General features: G+C 40.1%; 1 protein-coding gene across 1 annotated transcript in view; it reads right to left on the bottom strand.

The window, feature by feature from the left end:
- Positions 1–3340: 3340 nt before the first annotated feature.
- LOC105456963 (DNA-binding protein D-ETS-3) overlaps positions 3341–26897 on the bottom strand; it is a 58924-nt gene continuing 35367 nt past the window's right edge. Inside the window, exons 4-7 of the mRNA XM_011701354.1 lie at positions 19456–19515; positions 8607–8666; positions 6455–6692; positions 3341–5456 (exon numbers count right to left, since the gene is read on the bottom strand). Of these exons, the coding sequence (XP_011699656.1) occupies positions 5120–5456; positions 6455–6692; positions 8607–8666; positions 19456–19515 (695 nt within the window). The 3' untranslated portion in view covers positions 3341–5119. The remainder of the gene's footprint in view (positions 5457–6454; positions 6693–8606; positions 8667–19455; positions 19516–26897) is intronic.

Raw genomic sequence — 26897 nt, 5'->3', positions numbered from 1 at the left:
GTTCGGCGTAGCGACGCCACGAATTTCCCGAATGGGGGTTTCCCGTTGGGGCGGACCCCGCCGAACCCGGAGAACACCCCGGCCCTCTTCGCCATGGCAACCCGACCAATTCGCCAACCGCCGGCAACCAAGACTGACCTACCGTGTGTTCCTCGGCTTATTTTTCTCCTATCTGCCTCCGCTCGCGTTACCTCTTCCCTCGCGTTTCTCTTCCTCCTCCTCGTCCTCCTCCTTCTCCTGCAGCACCATCGTACTGCGACCGTTCTTTGTGTCTCCGCGCCGTTTCCCGCTCGTCTCGTTTCTTTTTTTTCTCTCCTGGTTTCGTTTGCTCACACACGTTTATACACATGCGTAACGCGCGAGGAGCGGGAGAGAAGAACTGCAGAGTTCCATTTTTTTTTCCACCCCTCGATTCCTCTTCGGTTACCCTCCATCCGTTTCCCTCTTGCTCGCTCACATTCTCTCTCCCTTTCCGTCTATACTCGTCGGCTGTACACATTTTTAATACGCGATCAAGAAGGCGAACGCGAAACGCATAGAGAAATGGGAGCCACATTGATTTTGCCGACGACTGATACAACCCCGTCGGCACGTTTAATTAGAACATGGCGACTTTAATACAAGCGCACGACAACAAGAACAACAACAGCGCTCCCCCCGATTTCCCGGGTACGGTGTTCCCGCGATTCTCTCAGGTCTATTCCGTTGTGCCTCCTGCGATTCCGCTATCATAGTATAGTAGCGATGAGAAACCGGAGAAACCGTGTCCTTCGGCCTTCGATGGGTAGGGGGGCGGGGGGGAGGGAGGGGGGATCGCTTATCTATCTAACCTAACGCGTTCTACGCTAGTGCCAGACATCCCTCGTTCATCCACTCATCCATCATTGTCATCGTCGTCATCGTATAGTCATCGCAGTTATTATTATTCATCTCCATTCTTGAAGTCACGCCTGTTCACGCGCATACACCTTGTATCTCGCACACAAATACACATAATACGCACGCAAACGTCTTTACTCCATTCTCTCCCTCTTTTTCTCCCGACACTCACTTTTCGTCGCATCCTCGCGCTAAGACTATTTTCTCTACACGCCTAAGCTACACATGAAAACACCCTATCTACATGAGCGCCCTTCGCGCTCGCGACCCGTCGGACCGATCCGGAAACCATATCTGCTGGATAACGACCGTTTCCCGTCGCGGTGCCGATCGCACGATCGGTCCCACGGGCCGTCCCGGGGGCCGCGCTAATCGTTAAAATTATTCTAGGAATGCTTAGGGCCACTTATGAATAGTATGGTACAGTATACGTCTTAAGGAGTTACGCTTCTCTCCGACACGAGGTACGCCTTCCGCCTTCCTTTCGGACGGATTGCCGACACGCGTCGATGAGGAAGTTGCAATATTCGCGAAAGAAAATCCTTCCTGCTCTTCTGGTTGTCCGTCGGGCGCCTAATATGCTCTTTCAGAGACTTCTAAACATTGATGTTTAAATTATTGAAAAAAGATTAGTGACAAGCAATCGAGATATACGTCAGATAAAAATTTGCATATTGTCAGGATATTTACGGCCTGCACACTGCAAGTTCTATCTTTTTTCTTTTTACTTTTTTAAATTTGAGTAGCTTATTTAAAATATATAATGAAAAATATAACTCTACGCTATTATCCTGAAATTTATAAATTTTTTTATTAAACTTTGTTTTGATTGATCGACGAGAAGATAATTAAAAAAAAATTGAACATTAAACAAAGTATATCAATATCATGATCCGTAAAATTATTTCTTTATTAATCACCAAAAGCGCTTTTCGCATTATAATTTTATATTTAATTATGATACAATTTTACAGATTTTCAAGCCTTTGCTTGTCTCACTATAAGATGTGATTCAAGAATGTTATTTTATGAACAGATTTTAAACATTTTAAATATCAGATCAATCACGTATCTATTTTTTTTCTCCTTAAGAAATCTGCAACATGCACAACTTTTTCTAACGAGTATAAATCTGCTAATGTCAAACAGTGCAAAAGAAGTTTCAGTGTTTAATGATACTCCAACATTATACCCTCGTAAGGCTGTCCTTTCGAAAATTAGAGTAAAAACTGTTGTACTTATGCGATTCAATACGATGATCTTTGCTCCGAAATACGAATCTGTATACGCTGTCTGCTCAAGATCGAATTCGGTTTCGGCAATCCGTCCTTCGTCTCGATATGGGTAGAGCGGCCACATATTTCACGCGATTCTAAAAAGGATGGGGTGAAAGTTCGATTCTGATTGCGTGTGCCGTCAATTGATATGACTTAAACGTTGTACTTTTTGATTATCGTCTACCTCTCACACGATGACGGAATGATGAGGATGTACGGTCAACGCGGTTTCGTTGTAAAATTACGTCAAAGGAACGAGAGCGATTTACGCGTATAAGCAAGCACCGCTTTGATGCTGACTGAACAGTTGTACAAATATTATGCGCTTCGATGATCGTTTCCTTGCACGCCCATCGTCCGATTTGCCCCTATGTAGCGTCTCTACCCATTTCTTCACAAGTAACAAATAAGTTAAAAGAGATTTTATGATACACGTATCAGCTCTTGGTCTGAATCGAACATGAGTACATTCCGCGGACGAGCAGGCGCCGCGAGAGACCTCGATTTTAAATTGCGAAATTCGCAATTCTGCATGTCGAGCGACATGGTGGACGCGATTCTGATGCGTTTTAATGTACACATGCCCGATTTAATCCAGTCGTAAACGCCGACGACGCTTGTGGAATTTTGCCGGCTCCTTATTTTTCGCGTACGAGTTTCACGCTCCCTTGGACCAAACGATTTCGCATGTTCAATTTACCGTCGTGCGATATATGTATTGTATACCTTGCACTCAGGCTAACGTCTTCGAGAATGATATCGATAGCGCACTTGCAACAAAAGGAAAATTAAAACGTTAAACGCATGACTAGATAAGATGACAAACGACGTAAGAAGAATGGCAAATGAATATTAGGGAAATAACGTTTGTATGTATACATATATATAACAAGTTTTAAATTACATGTTTTGTCACTTAATATACTACCTGCAAATCATAAGGGAGCTAGTTTTCTTTGGTACAGATATTTGGCAAAGAATCATTGAGAGACACTGACGCTTACCTTAAACGCAAGCTTTTGAATTAATAAGGTTCTTTCAAGGATGCGCGTATGTTTTTTTTTTTGCGGCAAACACGATAACGGTAAACGGATTCATGCGAATTTTCTCACGGACGCACACCCTGTACTAACGTAATGTATTATACTGTATGTACAACATTCTTACAATAATCTTTTTTTTTCTTTTCTGGGCGCACCCCCCGTCGGCCGCGAATCAGAGTCTGTATAGTGCAATCATTACGATGGAGTCGCCTCTGTATGGCGGCGCGTAAATGATTGCGACGCGTTGTTTTAGGCATTGCACCAAAAAAGTTGCGACGGTGTCTTGGTTCAGATTTGTTTAGGTATTGCACACCTTTGTTAGGACGACCGTACCGCATGATTTCGATGTTTAATCTGTCCAAACGCGTCTTGGTTACGTTCTTCGTATAAATATGTTCATTTCTAACAGTTTTAATTATTACACTTAACAAATAAATGCAAAAAAACCGCCTCGTATTATGTGAATATTATCGGTAAAATTAAAATGCTGATACTTGAATAATTTCGATTTATATACTTAGAAAAAGCTTTTTCTTCATTAAATTTGTCCATCTTTTCTATAACAGAGAGAGAACTTTAATGCTCAGAAAACCTGTTCAAAACTTTTCTATTAAAATTAAGTTTCCTAATAAAAAGAACACGTTGTTTTTTAATAAATTCTATAGAAAGAACAGTTTCAAACGTGATGCTAATGCTGCAAAAAGTTTTGATATTCTAGTAACCAGGTTGAATGTTCTACATAATTATTTTAATAATTCAATTATTTTTCAATCTGTATTTAATTAAATTTTTAGATACTTTAACGAGACCATTCCTCTCGTGTCGCTGAACGGATGTCGCGTTTTTTGCTTGTCGTCCGTTACTACTTACGTTCGATTATAAAGCTATGTCACTACTTGCGATCCGACAGGTGTATATAACTACTTGTCAATGATTGGTCGGCGTAAGAAAAATGTCTTTACTTTCTTTAAATTCACTATAAATTTATCTACGAGTGGTTTGCGCAAAATTTGAATTTTTATAATTGCCAGATGCACGTCAGAATGCATATATAATATTTTCATATACATTACATACATGATATTTTCAAGTTCGCCGACAAAATTTAGTTAGATTCGAACGCAACTCACTCATTTGAATTAATGTTATCTCTTTCAAAGTAGGCTTCTCCTACACGCTATAAATATCCCATGTCACCATGTTTAGATGCACTCTTGAAACTCTTCAATTGAAATGTGTACCTACCGGTAGAGATGTGTCAGTTGAAAGTTCTTTCAACTCAATAAATGTTTGTATCACTTTGAGACAATAGCACGCGCTATTGTCTCTTTCTTCCGCAAATATCTTTCGACAATTTTATAATTTCTTCATTAAATTTATTAGTAAAAAAATTGATATTGAGATTCTCTGTTTTCTTTTTTAAAGTATTACTTGATATTTTCGACGCGGTCGAGAGATACCTTATTAAATAAATAATTAATGAGCGTTGTTGAACACTATCGAAACGAGCTGTGAATTGAATGTAGCAGAGAGAGAGACAACATATATTGCTACAACCATGCTTCTCCAAGTGCAGGAGAAAGACACTACAAAATTTAATCGTCGAGACCACTTACTCTGCTACTCATGTTCATTTTGATTCCTTAGAAATGTGACGATTGCTTTAGAAATCCGTTAGGAAAGGCTAATGTTGCAAGCAAGTACGCGGTATGGACAGATTCGTGCAAGTACCTGAAACAATGTGCGGTCCGAGCCTGCGGGGGCGGGATAAGGGGGGCCGAGTGGGGCGCAATTTACGATTTCGCATGCCGCCGACGCGGCGGTGGTGACGGCGACGGTGGCGGATGCGGCTCCGTACTTTTATCGGTAGAAACGTTTTCAACGCGGCGTGCCCAGGGCACCCCAGTGCTCGGCGGCGGGTCATGCGTAATGCGGATAGGTGCCGAGATGAGGTGGCACGTGTCCGGAGGCCGTGTGATGGCCGGCGTACAAGTTGGCGCCCGGGCTCGTCGACCAGTAGCTCGATGCCGATTGGAAGAGGCCGCCGGGAACGGAAACCGAGACCGACGCCGCCGGCGGCGGCATCAGGTTCAGCTTGGCGTGGCCGTAACCGGACATGAAGAGCTCGCTCTGGTATTTGTACGCCGCCGGATCGGCCGCCGCCGGCTGCGTCGCGGCTGCCAGCCCCTGGAAATCGAACTTGTACGCGTACCTCTTGCCGTGCACCTTCGTCATGATGTTCTTGTCGTAGTAATACCTGTAGTGAAACAAACCACCAGGCGCTCCATTTAAATTTTATATTGAGCTCTAACACTGAACGATGATGGATCTACATTTTCAGGGACTTGAAGCTAATATTTCTGCGGGTTTCTCTTAAGAAGTTTGTCAGTAAATATATGTATATCTTATACATTTTAAGGGCTACATATTTAGCATTCCAAAATCTTAAATTTGCCTGTATTAATTTTATTAATTTATTGATAGATAATCTGCCATTGATATGATTACTTTGTCGTAAAACTTTGTAAAATATCGATGATCGAAAATATGCCTATTACACAGTGACTTAAAAATTCGTTCATCAAATAAGATTTATTTGTCGTTTTCAAAGCATAATTTTAATTTTAATAAAATTATTTACTATAAACAATACGACAGTAAACTGTACAAATTATAAGTTCAAAAAGACAATTTATTATTAGATTTCTTATATATTTTTAAGATCGTGAATATCGTGTGCGCGCTATTTTTTATTAAATCATATATACATGTGATACTATCTCTTAAAAATATTTTGCTATATATAAATTTCGCGATTAAAAAATATCAAATTCTAAGTTCAACGTCTTGAACAATTCTGACATTGAAAATGAGCTTGCTTGTTTGAGAGTTCTTACTACGAAGGGACGTCAAAAAGAGCAATCGCGTAATATAATCAGTGGATCTGATGGAAAAATAATAGCCGCGTCTACCGTCGGTCTGACTGTCGGTGATTGAAATTTCTCCCTCGTCCGCCACCCCCTGGTGTCCCGACGACACCAACACATGCGTACACGTGCGCGCGAGCGAGCGAAAACGCGAAACAGCCGAACGAATTTACTTTCACCCCAAAACTTCGTCAAAACATAAATGATGGTCCGTTAATAGCTTTTCCATTTGACGTTCGCGAAAAACGCACCGCCGCTGCTGTCGCGAGCGCAGCGGCGCGGCGGCGGCGGCGGCGGCGAGAGAACTCGCGGCCGTTCTGAAACTCACCTCAGGGCCCTCGACAATTTGTCGTAATTCATATTAGGTTTCGACTTCCTCTCGCCCCATCGTCTCGCCACCTCGTCGGGATCGGTCAACTTGAATTCGCCATTGGTTCCTTCCCACGTGATGCACGCGGCGTTACTCGAGTCCGACAGGAGCTCGAGTAGAAATTGCCAGAGCTGTATCTGTCCGGAACCAGAGCTCGCGAGCCGACTGCTCGTCGCCCCGAACATTTGGTAGGGATCTGCGGGTCACAACAAATTCAGTACTTCTTCGCAAGTCTCATATTTAATTGTTACGTTGCTTGAATAACGGGAGATACTTTATTCTCAACTACGGGATCAAATTTGATACCTGCAGCACAGGCATTTTTTGTTTCGAAATTTCTTCTCTCCCCTTCTCAAAATACTGTGTTACTATGATATAGTTTGTTAGTTATATACATAAGAGCATTTAGCCAAATGTTTGCGTGATCTGTACCAATAAACGCAAACTCCGTTTTCACACTGTGAATGAGTGCAAATGATGAAATTTTTCGCAGTTTCATGTATAGGATATACCTATCCATTACACGGTTGTTTTTCAAGAGCCCCCGTATCACCCTTTAAAAGCTTTACAATGCGTCATCACCGACGCTCGCCGTCGCTCAGACATGAAGGGCCCTACAGCCGTACAAAAGAACATAATCGCAACCCCACAATAGAATAGAATTCATTTGGATCATAATAATTTCAATTTGAGAAACTGCCGCCGGAGTGGCTCAAAGGGCGACACGAGTGTCTTTCTAATTGTAAGCTTTTCGGAGGTTTAGACGAGCGACTCGATATATCGATTTTTATCGCCGCAATATGAAAAAAAGCGCAATAGCTTGGAAACTACAAAAGAAAGTTTTTTTTTCAAAACTTAACTACGATTAGGATTTTAGTGGAACTCTGGAATGCTAACAAAGTAATATAATGTCTTATATGTAACTGTAAAAAAAATATATTTTAAAAACTGTATGTATTAAAAAAAAAGAAATAGTACAGAAAAGGATTTATGAACTTATGAACAGTAATTGTAAACCAAGATTTTATGATTGAAGATTGGGGTTTAACAATGGACCTAATTAATGTGTGTGAGGGTACCTCTCGTAATTTCTCGCAAAGAAAAAAATGTCAGACTTTCTAACGAGGAGGCTAAACGTCCCGATTTAATGATTTCGACGGTCTGAAAGAGCGAAGAAGAACCCTGACACGAGAGAACTCCAAGACGAACCCCATAAAAATACAAGTCGAGCGATTATGAGAGGGGGACAGACGCGGATGATGGGGACGGATTCGGAATTGCCGGACCTCAAAGGTCGTTTCGCCCGATGAATCCGCTGAATGCGTGCCGGAGTGATCGCCTTTCGATCGAACGGTAATTCACTTACAAGTTAATAATGGGAAGGGGCGCGGTACACCCATTTATCTGCCGGGAACGAGGGAATTGACGGGTGAAATACTGGGATGCGACTACGCCCAAGGATTCGAGGCTCTTTTCTCATCGCTATTCGAAACTCCGAGGAATCGATGACGCGCGAAGTAACAGTGACCTTGTTTGATTATCGCGTAGATAAGCCCGCTTTTCAGGTGAAAAGGCAGACCTTGTACTCCCAGTTTTAGATTTAAGTCAAATAATCTATTTAATTTGCAATTCGGAGCAAGACTCAATGCATAATTTGTTATAACATATAGAAAACATGTGCCGAGAGAATAAAAATTGTATTTGTAAAACAAGTGTATATCTTATTGTTACGGAAAACATTGCAAGGTACTTATAATGGTATAACAATTATATTTACAGTTCAATGTAAATATAAATAAAAATCTATGCAAAATTCTGTTTTAAATTAAATAGATTATATGAAAAAAGCTTTATATTTACGTATGGTACATTACCGTTACAATGAAATGAGATCTCTTTAGGTTAACTAAATTAAAAATTTTATTTCTTAGAAACTTGTCAAATTTTTTTTCAGAAATCGGTATTTTTATTATTATATTAATGACTTTTCGGCAAGTGAATATTTCGATTAAATTAATTCGCCGGGAGAATCTCTGATTATAATTCATTTTAGATGGGGTTAAGTGAGAGAACACTTTTAACTTCTCAAAAATATCTACCTACTACATACCAGGCTGCCTGAGATGGCTGTGCGTGTCCAGTGCTGTCTTTGATAAGCTGCTTCCATAGCCTGAAACAGGATGTTTCGCATCCATGCATTACTTCCCCCATCAAAACTTTATAGAAAGAAATATATCTAGAACGTTAACGAGAGATGATTTGTTTTAAAGAAATGGAAAAAGACCTGGATATTTACAAGTAAAACAGTGAAGTACGGATTAAAGTGCACGATTCATTCGAATTTCTGCCTGGCCGTACTTAGCTTTCATCGTCACGGACGCGTAATTATCTGTCGAAGGAGATGCCAGATGATTTCCGAGCACACTTTCGTGTAGCCTCGATTATCGCTCGCGATCGGTGGGACCGAGAATACTTCGATCGCGAGAGACGGCGCGCGGGAAAGAGTCATCGGTTCGAAGATGAAAAAGCGTAAACTCGGTCGAGCGTTAGAATCCGTTAGAGAGGATTTCCGTGTAGGCAAACACACGGGGGCTGAGTGTGCTACGTGTACGTTTCTCCCCCCGTTCGTTTTCGTCGCCGTATCGTCCCCGCGGACCTCGTAGCGTAGGCCTCGCCTCTCTCTCTCTCTCTCTCTCTTCGTCTTATTGCACGGATTCCCTCTTCGTGCGAGGAGGTTTTTCGTCCGAGGGCCTAGCCGGTCACGTTCACGCACGAACGTGTGCAATCTGTTTAAGGGCACAATGTCCCTTAATTTCGGCTCGTTACACGCTCGCAGGCGATGGCGTGCAAAGGTCAGTCGATTGGCTATATACTCGAAAATCGGTGGAATCACGATTGTTTCCAAATCGGCTCGAAGATCGTCGTGCCATCAATACGCATTTTATTTATATACTTGCAGTTTTTATTTCTGGTACTTGCGGTATAACAATCTTTAAGTTCTAGATTTTAAAATCACACTATCTTTTAAAAATAATTATTAATTGTTTGTGTGCTGCTTTTCTTATAAATGCAGCATACTATAAGTATTATACAATTATTATCCAAATGATAAAGAATTGGAAATTAATCTCTAAAATTTTATTAGCTAATAATGTTGCGGTAGTATTTTTACATGCCTGAATTTTTAGCTGACCCCATTCGTTTTTATTAAAAAATTAGAAAGTAAATTAGAGCGGTTAGTAGATAGTGATTATACATTTTTCAACTATTTCACAGAATAGACATTATGAACTAAATAACTACTAGAACTAACTGCTAGAAAACTGTAAAAAATACTTGCTCTCGTTTGTATTATCGCTAATATGTATCGATTTGCGAGGATCAATGCGAATGATGCTCCCCCATGACGATAACGTTTTCGACAACGGTTTCTATGATAGAGCGTCGTCGCGTCGGAATGTAGCGAGCCCCATGGGGCAGATGCTGCCTTTAAATAGCAGTTGGTGTCCGCTGTGTTAAACAATCTGATTTCGCCTCTGATTGGGAAGCGGGTACATTCTCGGACGAGGGTTCCGGCCGGCCGACCGGCCGGGGACGGCGTACCCGGGTCTGTACGGGTCGTAGGGTCCGCCGCAATCAGTGTAGCCGCGGGGCTTCGTGTCGTCGCGCGCGCTCGTTTCTCTAACGCAAACTCCAACACCGCGATCGAGACATCGACAACATGTACAGCGGGTGTCACCGATGACATAACGCCATCGAATTTACGACATAAATTATAGACGGTGCGAATTCTCTTGAATTACCTAAACCCGTTAGTCGTTATCGTTTTAAACATTATAACGCTATTCTTATAAATTTCGTAGTTAGTTCTTATTTATGACTTCTTTGATAAATTTGGTGATAATTTTTCTCGACGAAAATGTTGAGATATCAAAGTTCTTAACTTGCAGGCAATCGGAAATATAAGAAACTAAGAAGCTCTCTGAAATACTAAGTTTTAAACAATTTAAACAATTTTTAAAGTACTGAGTTTAAACCAGATTCCTAAGAATTTTTGTTGTATTGTACTAAATTTCACGTTTTACGTTTAATATTCCATATCTATAATTTCAATTACGATTTTTCGAATCCATAACGCATTTGCTTTTTTAAACGGTCCCTTGAATCCCTTCAAATCGTAAATGCATCATTGAGAATTAGCAAAAAATGTAATCCACGCGAAAATGTTATTAAGCATTGTTTTTGCAGATCGATCTTGCGTATCGTGATTCGCCTCGCGTCACCTCGAAAATCGACGAACGTGCACCCATTGTCGCGAGTATATCTGCGCATTCACGAGCAATTACGCGGGGCGGGGTAATCCCGTTAGGCGGCATGCAGCCTCCTCGAGGGAGGATCAAAGAACTCGTCGTCATTCCGTGCTGCTGCACTCTTTGGTAGCCTCGGACGCGTACAATGCCACTTTCGGTGTCACGACGCCGAAAAGAAGGGAGAATCACGGCGACTCCCCCCGTGCGACTTTGGAGAAACTTTGGACGCGTTCCAGCAAACACACCGACGCGCGGTGAGAGACGAAATCCTCTCGTTTGCTCGGTCATTCCTATCGTATCGAGATATCGTTCCACCACGCTAATTTTGAGATGTCGCCGACCGAAAACTACGGAATCGCGTCCAAATTGCTGGATATTTTAGAACTCTCGCGAAGTGTATATTTTAGAACTCTCTTACGAGAGGTGAATAAGGATACAAATGGAGCGTTTTATGACATTACTTTAAAGCTTCGTTAATGTTTGTTCTGATAATTCAAAAGTGAAGCTATTTTTATTGTAATTGAAGAAAGACGTAGTTTTAGGAAACATGAAGCATCTTTGACATTAAATTCTAATATTTTAACTAAATTTGAGAGCGCCTTTTACGGCTAAACTATAAATAACAATTAGCTTGAGTTTTCATCTGTAATTATACGATATATGTACTCCATCTACTAATTGTGACCTAAATTTTGACAACGAACATTGACAATTTCAACATATATTTCGAAAAATCCCAAAATCTGCATTAGGTATCTTTATCTCACGTTCTATTCATCGCCAGACTGCGGCCTAAATCTTTAGTCATATAGTCTTAAGTGGTACTGACTCATATGCAGCCGTTTGCACAGATCTATTTCGGGCATAAATCACGCTGCCGTGCGGTGCGTAATAATGAGTAAGCGAGCGTAACGCGTGGAACCTTGAGCATAGCGAGTTGCTCGTACAAACTATGCATGGGGTAGGAGAAACTACACCTGCGTACAAGGGCAAAGATCCTGCATGCAGGGATGAAGTTCAGGCGAGCTTTATTTTTCGCGTCATTCCCGTCGACGTTCCGCCATGCTCGTCGGAAATATCCCGTGAAACGCGAATGTTTTCCTCGCTTCGTATAGCAAGATCGCCTTACGTTCCTGTTTCACATGTGCGAAAAACCGAAAAGATATTTTCATAAACTGCAAAATTGAAAATGGATATGAAGAAAGATCTTTTTGAAAAATATTCATAGAGTACTCTTTTCGATTTTAATTTAATTGCAGCACGGAAAGGACGATTTTGCTGGAAGGTCTAAAAATTTCGCTGAATACAGATCTGAAAATAATTCTTGTTGAACCATCAAAATAATTTTGTTGGAAAGTCAAACTGATTACTAGACTGTCAAAACGTTTTACAGCAATGCTTATCATTTTTTAGTTTCCAACAAAATTATTTTCAGATCCAAAATTTCCAGCAAAATCGTTCTTCCCGTTAGCGATTAAACGCGTTCAAGAACTTTATACAAAACTTTCTATCGCATTACCGATTGTGAATTAAGAATGTTGAATGTAAGTTACGTCGTTATATCACGATTATTTATTCGTGACACACATGACACACAAAAATATCTAAAGTAGGTACTCCAGATCGACTAACTGTCAAATAAATTGCCTTCTAAAAAGCGGAAGTCGCAGTTGTTGAATGAGGCTTTCTCAAGAAGTTAGACGCGTGGGCGATTCCGTGCCCCGTGATGGAGGTAACATGTTTTTGTTCGTCAGATAAGGGCAGGCGTAACAAAAGTTATTTGTAAGAGCGAGCTGCGTAGCGCGGAAAGAAAATTAATCGTTTCCTAATTATCGCATAGCGTGAATATAGCGCCGGCTCGGTAAAAGGAAAAAAGATTCTTGTCTCCGCGGCTTGAGTTCCCTCGCACGATACGGCCCGCAAGTATTGTTTATCATACTTTTCACGTATCCACGCGAGCTCCTTGTGCAATCTCTCAACAGGAATTCTTTCTCTCTTATCGCGCTCCTTTGAAAAGAAGTATATTTATTTATAAGACGTAAAAGAAAAAGAGATTATATTAAATTTGAGCTAAAATTAATTGCTAAATGTAAAGAAATTAACGTATTGTTGCAAAATGAGAGATATGCAATCGATTTACACTTCTGAAACATGAAGCAGAGTTTTCCGAGCAGACTTTCAGTTGGAATCGTTTCCAATTTACAAACCTGCTTGTCAACGTTCTTTGTTAAGAAAATAACGAAAATTTTATTTATAGACGAAAAGAGAAAATTTTAAATTGATTAAAAACTCTATAAAAATCTATGAGACTTGATAAGTCTGGGATATTTTAAATATTATTTTTAGCCTTAGAGAAGACAATGGAAATCAAATTTTGACCATTTTTCTCAGTTAATTTTAAGCGGATGTTAATCGACATTTGATTTGACATTGACGGACGGATATTTCGACTCCATGGGCTTCTCGATGAAATCGGCTACTTTTTTCCGCGTGTAGGCGATAGACGTTCGACTGCGCACGGTTAAAGTGGAAACGCAATCCCTGCACCCCAACAAGGAATCAGAGATGAATGCGAGCCGATATGGGGGGAGAGTCCCGAACGCAGGCAGCCATGCGTGAACGTGTCACGCATAGGCACGTGCCCGTGTATGTACTACCGAAAGACATAATGTGAACGGCGACAGCGACTCTGACGACGTGTCCCGCAGCCCCTGCAATATGCTACGGACGTTTCTTCCGCGCGATTCCAATTTACCCGGCCTTGTATCGCCAGGGATATAACAGTCCAACCGAGGTAGAGTGTACTTCGCCCCGTCGCGCATTTTTCCAGCAACGCGGAAAGATCACGCGACTTGTGCCAGATTAGCATGCAATCAGATAGCATTTCAAACTTTGCCATCAAAATTTTTTATCAAAAATGTAGCACCTGTATTAAATTTATACTTGAACTTTATAAATCGTTTCGCTCAATTTTTTTTAACTCAGCAGACACAGTATTTTCATGATTTGATTTAATTATGAATTTAATATGTATGAATCCCTTAGTTATGATTATAATATTGCTTAAAATTTTTAGATGATTATTGGCGGACAAGTATATTATTTCGTAAGCACATGTACTCAATAATAACTAACCAATTAATATGTCAGAGGATCGAACTACGGTAATCAAGTCAGTGTAAAATTGACTATGATATTTTCTAGATGTACAGAATGCGCACAGAAAAAATGCGCGAGTGGCCAATAAATTTTCTTCGAAGTAGATGAAATGTGAACCGCATCGTAGTTCGATAGGTACCTCTGTTTCCTCCCGGGGGATAAAGAGAGAAAGACGATGTACCGCTTACCCTTCCTCATTTTTATTGTCGTAAATCTGGCAGCGCGAATGCGCTGGTCACGCGCCGTTTCCCAGTGACTTGTTGCCCACGATCCATGTCCCCCAGAGTTTTCGCTCCCGCGACCCCGCGGGATCCATGAACGAGCGGAACCCGTGCCAGCAAGATCCGGTCGCCCGCTCTTCTTGGCCGGGGTTCCGGTCGCCCCCCTCTCGGGATACGTTAGAATCCGCGCTTCAAACTTTTAGAAAATTCTCACGTATTTCGAATCCGTGAGAATTTCTTAAATTTTCGGACGAGTCTCTTAGGTCATCGATTCTATCCGATCAACGAGTTATTTTAATAGCTGGTCATCAAATTTCCGTTTTGAACTGAAGATAAACATTATGTACGACTTGGTTATGTCCCATAATATTTTAAGGTCGTATAATAGTTTTTATCTCATACACACTTCTGTCGAAATAATTCGTTCTATATACCTGATTTTCCAAGATAGTCTTCACGTCATATATCAAAAATCTGATTAGATATCTAAAGAACATTTGAAGGGCGTTGAAAAGATTAGATCGTCTTTAGACATCTTTTGAACTTTGCATTATTGGGATATCCTAATTGTGCCTTCTAGCGTCAATCACTTCGTACATATTTTAAGCGAGGCAAAGTCAAAATTGGATAATGGGGGAGGGGGACGGGCGAGATAGTTACCTATGGTGTCGAGGATAGTCACGCCATACGCGATCGGGCGCGTGAGCGAATTGCCGAGGCACGCGCCGCTCCGGAGTACGTAATTATCATAGGGAGGTTGCCCTCAGACACGTACACACGCGCGCGCAGGGGGTCGAGGGGTCGGTCGACTCGGGTCAGGAAGTCACGCGAGGCGCACTGGGGAGAGCGGAAGGGCAGCAGCGCCGACGGAGGTAGGAGGAGAAAGAGAGAGTGCTTTTATTGTTCTACGAGTCGTCTTAAAGTCGCTTTTCCTGGCCAGTGGGCAGACCCCGCTGAAACTCCCCCGGGTGGTGGTCGATAACGCGACGTGATGTTTCTCGACGGACGCGCCAGCGCGCCTCGACAATTCTCGAATCGACCCGCTGAGGTTTATGTTATTTTCGCGAAGTAAGGGTATAAGCCGTCGCGCAATGGGAGGAGCCGCACTCTCGTTCAGATCAATCTTTGTGTCGGATCAATTCGACTGAAGCGCGCTTTTCCTTCCGTTTATATTATAAAGAAGACTCTTGTGAAGAAGAGAGAGAAGCTATACAGTTACACAAACGTGTCCAGTTTTAAATTCACAGTAGGAAATTAAAGATACGTTGATTACATTTCATCCAAAAAAGACAATGTTTATAAAACTCGAGATTTTTTAATGTAGAAAATTCTGAAGCTAATCTCTTTCAGTAATCTCTTTTCTGAAATGAAAAAAAATTGCTTGAATCAAATACCTTTCTGGCATAACTGAGATAACATGAATCAAATAGAGTGATATTTGAACTTGTTTCAAGTGAGTAATAAACTCAATTGGAAAATCCGTCCAAGAACTATAAAATTTAGGCTTGATAACTCTCATGACGGCGCCACAGATAATTAAGCTTCAGGCAGTTCACGCGAGAAAGCTTTTTTTGACCACTTCGACTTTAGACTGGATCGCGTGGTGCAGTACAACGCTTCAGTGCGCATTTCGGTACGGAAAGGTTACATGAGCATGACCTGCTTCGGGACATGGAACAACTTTGGGCTAGCAAGCACGCGAGCAACATTAATGGGCATACTCACCGCTTTTACAGATATATCTCTAATGTGTTAATTCACGGGTGTCAGTTCATCATTGTCCTTGCATGACGTTACGGAACATCGCGAGTAAGTCAGGAAGTAATTTACATTAAAACGCGTCGCTCAGAGGGCAATTCGTTAAATTTTCTCGTGCACAGGATAAAATTTCTCTTTTGGCATTTTAAAATTTACAAATTTAAACTCTTCGTCTTGTTCAAGTGTCAATTATTATATAGAATTATACATATAAGGCAATCTCGCCAAAATATTATTAAATACAAAGGTAGATACAGTTCGAGAGATAGAATTTGTACAATACGCATATATTGCGTGACGTTAGAATTTAAATCGTTTAAAGTTATTTTAATTAAAAAATTACATTATTTAAATGCTTACACCGTCATTGTATTTATTTAAGTGACAAGTATCAACGCGTTTCGTGTTAAAGTATCGTTGAAATAACGCTTTCGGAATCAAGTATATCTTTATACACTTTACGCTCATTTATGCGGATGGGCGTTAAAATCTCTCGAGCTTCTTCAACCTCTTCTAGTTATCCTTTACACAATAATTATCTAACGAATCTCGAAAGTAGCGCATAACCTGAAGTCGAGCCGTTATGCGAGGAGACAGGCTTGTAATTTCAATTTCACGCGGCCCGGAAGACCACAAAGTGCCCTCGGGTCAACACGCGTCACGTCATGTAATTTCATGAATCTCGGCGATGACGACGATGTCGCTCCCTTTCGCGTCGCGGCGCAAAGCGCAAACCGAGTCAAAGGCGACCCCGCGTCTGTCAAGATCAGAGAACGGTGTTGGAGCCATTGGAAAATGCCCCCGAGCCCAAACGGTGCTGAAGCGAGTCGTGTGTGCGTCATCGCGAGAAATACCTGAAAATTAAACTTCCAGTGCAATGCGAAGAAGAGATCTAAAGTCTGCCTTCCAACAGGCCTTCGAAAAAGAATCTAATTCACAGAATCCTATTAATTACAATTCCAACACAACAACAGAACTTTATTGTTAATTTCACATCTCTTTAAATGATTTACACGACTTTGATGAAGTGCGTCAAAATAAGGACCAACAAGGAAAAATTTCGCGTTCTGCATTATTTTCCTGTTATAGTTTATAATGCTAATGATAACAAATTACGGTAAAAGATTACATTTGGAGCTAATTCAATGCATAACACGAAGAAATAATAAGCAACCAATGGGTCTACCATTATTTCTCTTTATCAAATTTATACTTTGTATAAAATTACAGTCTTCGATTTTACAAAACAATATTACAAGACAATCTCAGAACATTGCATATTTTTGCACAATATTCATAACTCGAAATTATAATGCAAAATTGTCCGGAATTTGTACGTAGTCTGCTGCATATTCGCCACGTACCACATCGTACGTTGCGTTAAATTACGCTTAAAGCCCCCGGTGCTAAGGTGTGACATGGCAGACCGCGCGAGTCGTGAATGCAATCCTGAATACAAGAGCAAGGTGGACACTGATGGCGCTAACGGGTCCGCACGCGTTTTCAAAGGGAGCGAGAGACTTTTACGTTCTACCGCGCACCACGGAGGTGCGATCACGAACAGCGGCCGGGGCTGGTTGTAACCTGGTTGGTGGCGGCCAGAAGCCGTTTATAACAAAGATGCCCGCGGGCAGGTCTCTGTGATCTCCGCGAGATGATTGTGCCAGCGTTGGTGTTGGCGTCCACACACAGGGTGGGGCCAGCTCTTCGGCGTTACCATCGTGCGGGCAGGCGTCTCTACACAGCCCCCGGGGCTTGCTCTCTGCCACCCTACCTCTCTCTCTCTCTCTCTCTCTCTCTCACCCTGTCTCTCCTCCTCTCTCGCTGTCGCTCGCTCGCTCGCTCTCCGTCGACGACAAAGGGGCCGCGGTTCAACGCGCCACAAAGCACCCGGGACGCCACCTACACCCACACCAACACCCACATTCTCGCATCCTCTACGCGTCTGCACGCACAAAGCTTGCTCGAACAAGCCGGAGCGTCGCGACGCGTGAACTTGCACCCAGCGGCGCCGCGACCCACCCTTTAGGTATACGTAGCGTCTAGCGAACCGAAAACGAGGAAAAAGAAACCTCCCCCTCCCGCCTCTAGAGGGGTTTTTGCGAAGAGTAACGGAGGACATGCATGGCGAAGCCGGTCGCGAAATTTAGAAAACAACCCGGTGCTTGACATTGATATGACGGAAAATTAATTGAAGAATTATGAGAGAAGTAGAGTCCAGTTCGATTGTCAGTGATGATTAGGGTTAATATAAAGCTATACAATTGTGTTATTAAATGGAATTCCTTGTAACCTAACGTTTCTTTGGCTTCTATACATGAAAAGAACGGTTTTGCTGAAAATATATAAAAATTAAGTTAGATCTAAAAATAATTATGGACCAGCAAAATAATTATGTAGGGAACACTCAAGCATCAACAATAATGCTGCAAAAAGTTTGACATTTTAACAACCAACTTGAGTGTCCAATTATTTAGATAATTATTTTCAAATCCGTATCTAGTTAAATCTTTAGATATTTCAGCAAATTGTTTTTTCCGTGTAAGAATTAATATGGAAAATTACACACACACACACACACACACACACACTCACGTACGCGCGCATGTGTGTATAAATTCTCGTATTACGATTTGTTATATTGAAGTGTGTTTGCATAATTTGGAAAATTTTATTCTTATGACTTGTTTTAAAAAAATATAAATGACACAATGGCATAAATGATTATTGCTTAATATTATACTGAGAAAAAAAATTGATTGTACGAACTAAATTTGTATAGTTGTTTGATCCAATAGTTTATTCAACAATTCTTTAATTGCACAAAGAAAGATATAGTTCATTCATGTCAACTATCGAAATTTTTAAATTAAGAATTAACTAAACCAACTCAATTAAATTATTTTGTTCTGTGAAATACTGTAGTATTTATTTGTTTGCATGCTATTTAGTTATCCAAGTAATATATTTGTTTAAATTCCAAGTATCAAACTGAACGATGCTGATGGGGATAATAAATAGTGTATTTTTAATAGATCGGTTGAGTTAAATACGGTAAATTTTTGTTGAAACAAAATAGTTTAGTTAAAAAATAGTACTTTGTTTATAATAGTAACAAATTATTTTGTGTCATCGTAGTAACGTTTAGTTGAACGTATCGGACTAAATATTTTAGTAAAATGAAAGAAATTTTACGTTTTTCAACAATTTTTTTTCTCAGTGTAGTAATATCAAGGTGTTTTTTACAATTGCAAATAGCAAGAGGTAGTACATTATATTTTCAAGGTTGCATAATATTTCTTAGTAAATATTCTATAAAATACTGATACTATCTGAATTGAACATGCCAAATGAACTTTTGTTACTTTATTTAAAATATGATTTTATATTTACGTTCTCCACTCTTCGCAGTGATATCAAAACTTTTGTGTAAGTACAACTTTGTCTTTATATATCTCTCCTCTTGGTATTGCTGGACACCTTCCAGTAAATAAACTCAGATGAGACTCACCCTGACCAGGTGCCGGCGACGTGGCGTGGCTCCAGCCTCCCTTGTAAGAGCTGCCAGCATCTGAAAGAAGGGGAAATATTTTTCAATCGTTTCTTCTTATTCGCGATGCAAACTTTCCAATTTGCGTCGCGTTGACGCGCGCTGTTAAATCTACGGTATATCGATCCGCGCAGATATTTCGTGATCCCGCCAGATTGCGATTACATTTTTTGAGGTCACGTCGGTAGCGCGGGCGAATATATCGTCCGCAATTACCGGTTAATCGATTCGAGGAATCACGAGAAGTCGTAAAGTATATCTGATTGAAAGTGCTCCGAGCTATCGTGGCCGCTTCGGTTGGGGAAAAAAAACCAACGGTCCTTCTGCTTCACGAAATCTTTACGACGCTTTAACGGCTCTGATCGTTCCTGCGTGAGCGCGATGCGAAATGCACACGAGAGAATCTATACGCACATACGTTACGGATGCATATATCGTCTTTGAAATCGAGTTTCGGTGGATTTGATAACGATAGATATAGCCGAGTTATTTGCGTCCAAAGTTGCAGACATTAAAAAGTTTATGACTGTTGCGTTAAAATACTAACTGTTCGAGTCTTTTATAAAATGCATATGTTAGAAAAAGACGAGAAAAAAGTACAAAATATCAATCAGAATTGATGTCAATTTCTCTTAGATACTAAACTTAACATTAAAATTAGAAGAAACTGTTTGTTTTTTGTATTTTAATAACTTTTTACAGGATTCGAAGATGAAACAGTTTTAACAAGTTAAATTATGATTTCTAATACAGACTTTTATTACACTAACAATGTCAGGATTGTATAGAATAGTTTGTACAATACATCTTGTATAAAATAATATCTAAAACGTGTAATTATGATATACGAGTACAATACAATGCCCGAAGAAAGATGTTAAAAACAAATGTCTCTTTGATATTATCGAGTATAATATCTTCTTGTTAGACTGTTAGACACAAATCCTAGTCATATATATCACGATAAATAAATCTAAATCATTATGATTTAATTAACAATACTCTTCATAACTCGTAAGTTGTTTTCTGTTATTACACACTCTTCTATACCTCTTCCGTTTTATACTTAATCTTGCAGTTGTATAAACAACTTACTGCTTTTATTCTTAAAAATATTTCTGCCTAAATATCTTTTTTTCTGCATCCGCTTGATCGACGATTGCCGATCTAGCGGTTTGCTTGGATGCTTGCTCTGTCGAATAATATCCGAGCAAGAAGGACGTTGGTTGAACAAATATGGAATTATTTGTAACACGTGCGCGCGGAGATGTTGCTCGCGACGCGCAGCGACGGCGGCGGGATGTTATATTCGCCACGCAAGAGTTCTCTCGAGAGCTCCCGGCGCCGAGCCGAGCGTACGGCGGCGTCGCCCGTCGGTGGCATGTTTGCGAACAGATATATTTTCATTTCGCAGTTATTGGCACAAAGGGTCGGCCCTTGTGTGTACATACGTAGGTACGTCACACATCGCGCGGCAGTAACTCCGACTTTCTGAGCAAACAAAACGACCTACGCGCGCGCTCACGACGGCTCGATCTTTCGTCTTTACTGCCCCCTTCATTTGATCTGGAGACCCCGGAGTCCATTAATGGATCCTCGGATTTCATGTTTCTCAAGTGCCGTAGGGTGCGCCGATCGTTCGGTAATGCGCGCCGGATTTTCTTGGGGGTTTCTCGCGGAACGGTATCGCGCGATACGAACTACATCGTAAAATCCTCGTGAGCTTTTCCTTTTCTCGAGAGAAATGTAGACAAGCTTAAAAGGTGAGAATTCCGACGGATTGCCAAATGCTACAACCAACACTATTCGCAATTAACACTGACGGTCCAATTATAATGTTACTATGCAGTGTACAGTACGTGTATACAATAACTCTCGTAAGATGTATATTTTATTTATTATATTATTCATTATTGTTATTAATTATGCTACTTGTTAATACAAAATTATATAACATATGTTATAATTTTTTATCTGAAGATAAATTAAAGTTTTAGTTTAGAATTTATTGCTTCTTTATACTCCAAGTTTTTCTAAATTTTCTGTTAATATATTTAGTTCAAATAGCATATAAATATGATAAATATTCAATATTAATAAAACTACATAGCATAAGCAAATGGAAAATTTTTGTTTTGTTTGTATTTCGAGACATTCTTCGATGGAAACGTGACACATGACTCAAAGATAACGGAAATTTGGTAAAACAAATGAAAAAGAGTAGAAATTTAATTCTGATTACCAATACGTCGAAGGTTGCGCGATAGAAACATTATGCGTTTGCGACTTATGTAAATGGGGCTTTATACGTGAGTTAAAATGCTGTTCTTCTGAGATTTTGATCTTGCTTGCCTAATCAGACAATGTTTATTTTTGTCACTTTCACGAGCCACGTGGTCACTAACAATCACTTTTGCGACATCGCATTATCATAATTATCAGCACCTATTGCATATTATAGCTTAACCTTTTTGCGGACTGCAATTAGATAATTAATTCGTCTACGGAGGAGTCTAAACATTTTAGTCTATATATAGATAGGTAATGAATCAATAATAGTTTTGCGAAACGATATATTAAATAAAAACTTTAGAAAAGTTTACGATGGACATTGAATTTTTCAATTAGTTCTAGAAAAATGAAAAATAAAGTAAAATCTTGACAATACAGCAATCATTTCGCTTAAATCACTTCATTCTAATCTAGTTAATAGCCATATTTATCGCGAATAAATACGTTTAAAAAGATAAGCATTTTGTATGAATCATGAAACTCACAAAAAGTCACTTGCTACCAGAGAGATCTTTAATTCTATGTCTAATTAGATACTTCTTTTTAAAAGTATTTTTATATTATGAAACAACATAAACGAATATTCACGAACGCTCGCGATGTTTCACGCGTATAAAAAGACCAAATGTATAAAGTGAGCTTCTATTTTCTCCATTGTAGCACGAAAAGATTTTTAGAAGCACTCACGCGTGCGACACAGAGTTAAACGCGTAGCACGCGACGGACACGGCGCGGGCGTTTCGAGCATGGAATTCGCAGGCAGGTGGACACGTGCGTTATCGTGCGTGGTAATTACCGAGAGCGTGGGACCGCGATTTATCACCGCACTACCGAAACATATGGCACGCTAGCAAAGCAATTCCGCGCGCACAGATGCGTGAATGGGGCACGTATAGCGGGACGTTGAAATGTCGAACGTACCGGCGAACAGCATCGATAGATTGGTGAACGCCGTGGTGCGTGGTAGCTCCGCCGCGGTGGTACCGCTGCTCTTGAGGTCCAGCATCGCGCGGATGCGGTATATCCGCGCCGCGACGCGCGCTTCAGCTGCTTCGGCCTGCGGTGCGATCGGGTGTTTTTTACGCGACCACCCAGCTGCCGCCCTTATCGCGGCACCGTCGTCGACTTGCGGATTAGCTGTTGCGGCACGAGGCGCGACGACGACGTAGTCAGAAACGTGGTCATATCAGCTGAACGACGCCTTCAGCGAACCTCTCGGTCTCACCCTCGAACGGCGGCGAGGTGGACAGCGCCGCGTATTGTTACTCTCGTTTCGCCGATGGTCGTCGTCTGCACGAGCGTACGGTACGTGGACTGCGCGCCAATAAGGGCGCCGATCATCTTGCCGACCCGCTCCGAGCGACACTGCCGGCTCGCGCGAGACGGACGACGACGTCGCCGGGGGCAGACAGGACGCGCCCGATCGACGAGGGCCAGCGGGCGAGGTCTCCGCCCCCGAAGGGCGCCGAGGTCGCGTAGGGGTTGGTTCCGCGCCGAGGCACGAGGGCCGGGCCTGCGGGGGTGATCGACACCCCCGCGGACGAAAGGGCGGAAGCGCGCCTGCGTGTCGCGAGCATGGCGGGAGCGGCCGCAGCCGCCGCGGCGGCGGTGCTCCGCATCGCGGCATCCGGCGGCGGCGGCGACGGCAGCGGCGACCGGGGGTGGACGGCCGACCGGGAGCACGCGGCCCGACGTGCACCGGACCTCCTGCACTTACCGACCGGCGCTTGTCGACGACGTAGTTTGCCCCGGTAACGACGTGCCACCGGTTCCCTTCCGGGAACAAACCCTCTGCGGTAACACGCGCTCTCGCGAGAACCGCGCTCTCGTACGCCGGCGTGTCGCCGCACCGGCGAGAGCTGTTCCGGTGACGGGACGACTGGGGCATAGAAGTCAGAGCTCAATCTGTGCTTTTAACCGAGTTGCCTCTTTAGCGAGACTATTAATCCATTAAAAACTGAATTGCATATTACTTTTTCCTCTTTCAAAAATAATTTACGATATTATATGTAATCCAACAAGTTCGACAGTGAAACTTGTTTAAATTCGAACGTAGCTTATTTGTCAAAATCAATGTTATCATCCTCTTTTTTTAGACGAATGGTGCTTCCGAAGTTTAGAAGCATCGTTGAAAGTCTTCAAATAAGAAAAAGAGAGAGAGAGAGAGAGAGAGAGAGAGAGAGAGAGAGAGAAAGGGATAGAAAGATATTAAAATAATGGTTGAAATTTTTTCACTGAACAACTTAAGTAGCTCTTAATCCACTTTAAATAGCTATTATTTAATTAGATATTTAATATCTTTCACTCTCCCACCTCTGATACGATGATAAAATTGTGAATGTATTGATTTAACTTTTTTCTTAATTTCTCTTCTCTTTATTTGCAATACAAAACTGGTGTAATTTTTTAAATTCTTGTCTTTAAAATTTGTCCTAAAAAAAATCAATGAATGCATATTCTTCCATCCCAATTAAGTGACTAATTTTCAGAGAGAAAAATCATTTTATTTCATCCTCTAAAAAAAAAGCAAAAAATATTTTTAACATTACTTTTACATTTGTTATTTTGTTTCTGGATAAAATACTGCTTATTCGCGCGCGTTTCTATGAACCGAAAATAAATCCCGTCATTGGTCGATACGGATGAATTTTCTATATATAGTGTTTCGATCAAAAAACTACTTTACTACCAGCATTGGCTTTCTAGTTGACCGCTCAGGAACATATCGGGATCTTTCCATATCTCCAAGTTTTTGAAAACCCCTGAATTTATCGATTCGAACTTTCCGTTCGAATAATTTCGTTATAAATCGCCTGCACTTTTTGAAAACGTGCGAAAAATGAAAAATAAAATCAAATCGTGATCTCGTCAGTTCTCTCAAACCCGTCATTTTTACGAATGTTGTTTCTCCCTTCTTCTCTTTCTCTCTATGACTTTCTGTAGAATTATATTTTGGTGTGCTATGTTCTCGCGAATAATCGATAGACGCAGCTGCCGCTTGTCAATGGAGGCTATTCAGCGACGCATGATTATATCATTGCCGAATTATAATAATTACAGGAACATGCGCCCTGGTCATTTCGGAATTACGGCGACCTCGTTATTAATGAGAAATTTACATTTTCGTTGTAATTATATACCTCTTGCACCTGGGGCGTAGCAGCGTTTGCATTTGCATAAAATCTGCTTTATTCCACGAAAATATGAAGCTGTCTTAATTAATTAACTATTTATCATTATTATTATTCTAATGACGAAGAAACTTTATGGCGCTGCATACAAATGCATGCGAACCATTCTGTTTTCTGTTATCCGCGTCCGGCATTAATGTAGTTTAATTTGCAACTTTATGTCCACAGAGTATTTTCAATCCAAGTTTCTCTATTTATAGTCGATTATATAACTAGTGTAATACATCCTGATGAACAACAGTTCAGATTTCGACAAAAGAATATTTTTTTATTATTATTTAACTATTTACTTAACTATTATTATTAACATTTTCTTACCAATTAAATAATTGAGGTCAATGAAAATATTTTGATAAAATATTAATAAATAAAAGCAATGATTTTAATTAACTCGACATGGTCTATTATATAAAATGTTACCGATAAATTAAACTAAAAAATACATTAATACAAATATATTTTTAAATAAAACAAAATTTTTAAAAATACAAAAATTATTTAGAAGAAATCTTTTGTTAAATTATAAATATTTTACACATGTAGGTAACAAAATGAAGAGAGGAATAGTGAAGCGTGAGTCTCGTGAAATTGGACGGATGCAGATGCAGCATCGGAGGATCCGGTTCAGGCCAAGTAGGATCGGCTCAAAAGTAAGTTTCGTGTTTATTTAACATTTTACAATTAAAATTTAATTATTTTAGTACCTGTCCTCTCTTTTTATACTTAATAAATAATTATGTAAATTTAACATTAAATATTTTACATATATTAAATTCTTATATAGTAAATTCTTTATATAGAGAATGTTTATGACATATACACCCTTCTTCTTAGCTGTAGTAATTGTTTTTAATAATTAATATTTCGTAAAAAATAATATATTCTCTATTTTAATTCAGAATCTTGTACTTGTTACAGATTCAAGATATGGCTGGTCCTAAATCGACGATATGAGTGAGTGCAATTTAGGGTTTAGGTGATGGTATTTTTTCGTTGAAATCGTTATTTCGGAAATCATTGCGATTTATTGCATGTTTAGATTTTCGTATGTAGATAAAAGTTTTGCATGTAAAGCGTCGACAAAAAAAGAAGTGTAAGTTTCTTTTGGAAGCGAAAGTAATCGTCAGAATAACATGTTTAAAAGTTCGTAAAAAATTGTTTTTAATTATTTTTTTAATTTTTAATTTTCTTTATAATATTTATGTCGCGTAAAAAATTGTGAAATTTATGAAATTAGGTTCGAGGATTAGAGAAAGTTTCGTAGAAATTGTGATTAATCTGAGCGCATAATAAATTCCACGATTCACTTATATTTACTTGTCTTTGCGATTATTTCAAACAAATTAATTCGCATAAGTTATCGCAAGGTCTCTGCAATTACTTCACCTATAAAATTTTGCAAATTTCGCGTCGCGATTGTTTATGTGAAGATTGTGAAGTGCGGACAACGCGGGAATGCACTCTCCTGAACTATTTCCGGTTACCATTGCGGATGTAAGTGCAGCAGAAGATGCATCGGTGGACATCGAGGGACGTCGCGAAATAAGTGAATATAAATTTTTATAAATTTACAAGTAATCTGTTCTTTAATCTTGAATGAATTTGTAAATTTAAATTTATTTTATAAATAATCTGTTTTTTTTTTAGATTTATAGATAGCATGTATAAATTATTTTTCCATTATTGCATATAATTAAATATTATTATTAAGAAATTGATGCTAAGTAATTTTCGGTTCGAAATAAAATAATTTTCTTTCTTTTTGCGACTTTTTTCTTATTAACAATTAAAATAAAATATAAGTAAAATTTATGTACAAGTGTGTAAACGCATGGAGAGTTTGTACTATATATGTATGTACATACATGTATAATATACTTCAAAAATTTTACAAATATCAAGCAATTAAAAAGAACAGAT

This window comes from Wasmannia auropunctata, unplaced genomic scaffold, assembly GCF_000956235.1.
Source record: "Wasmannia auropunctata unplaced genomic scaffold, wasmannia.A_1.0 LD336106.1, whole genome shotgun sequence".
In the NCBI taxonomy this organism is placed as follows: Eukaryota; Metazoa; Arthropoda; class Insecta; order Hymenoptera; family Formicidae; genus Wasmannia; species Wasmannia auropunctata.
Note: the sequence above shows the minus strand (reverse complement) of the source record. Positions and strands in the feature narration are given on the sequence as shown.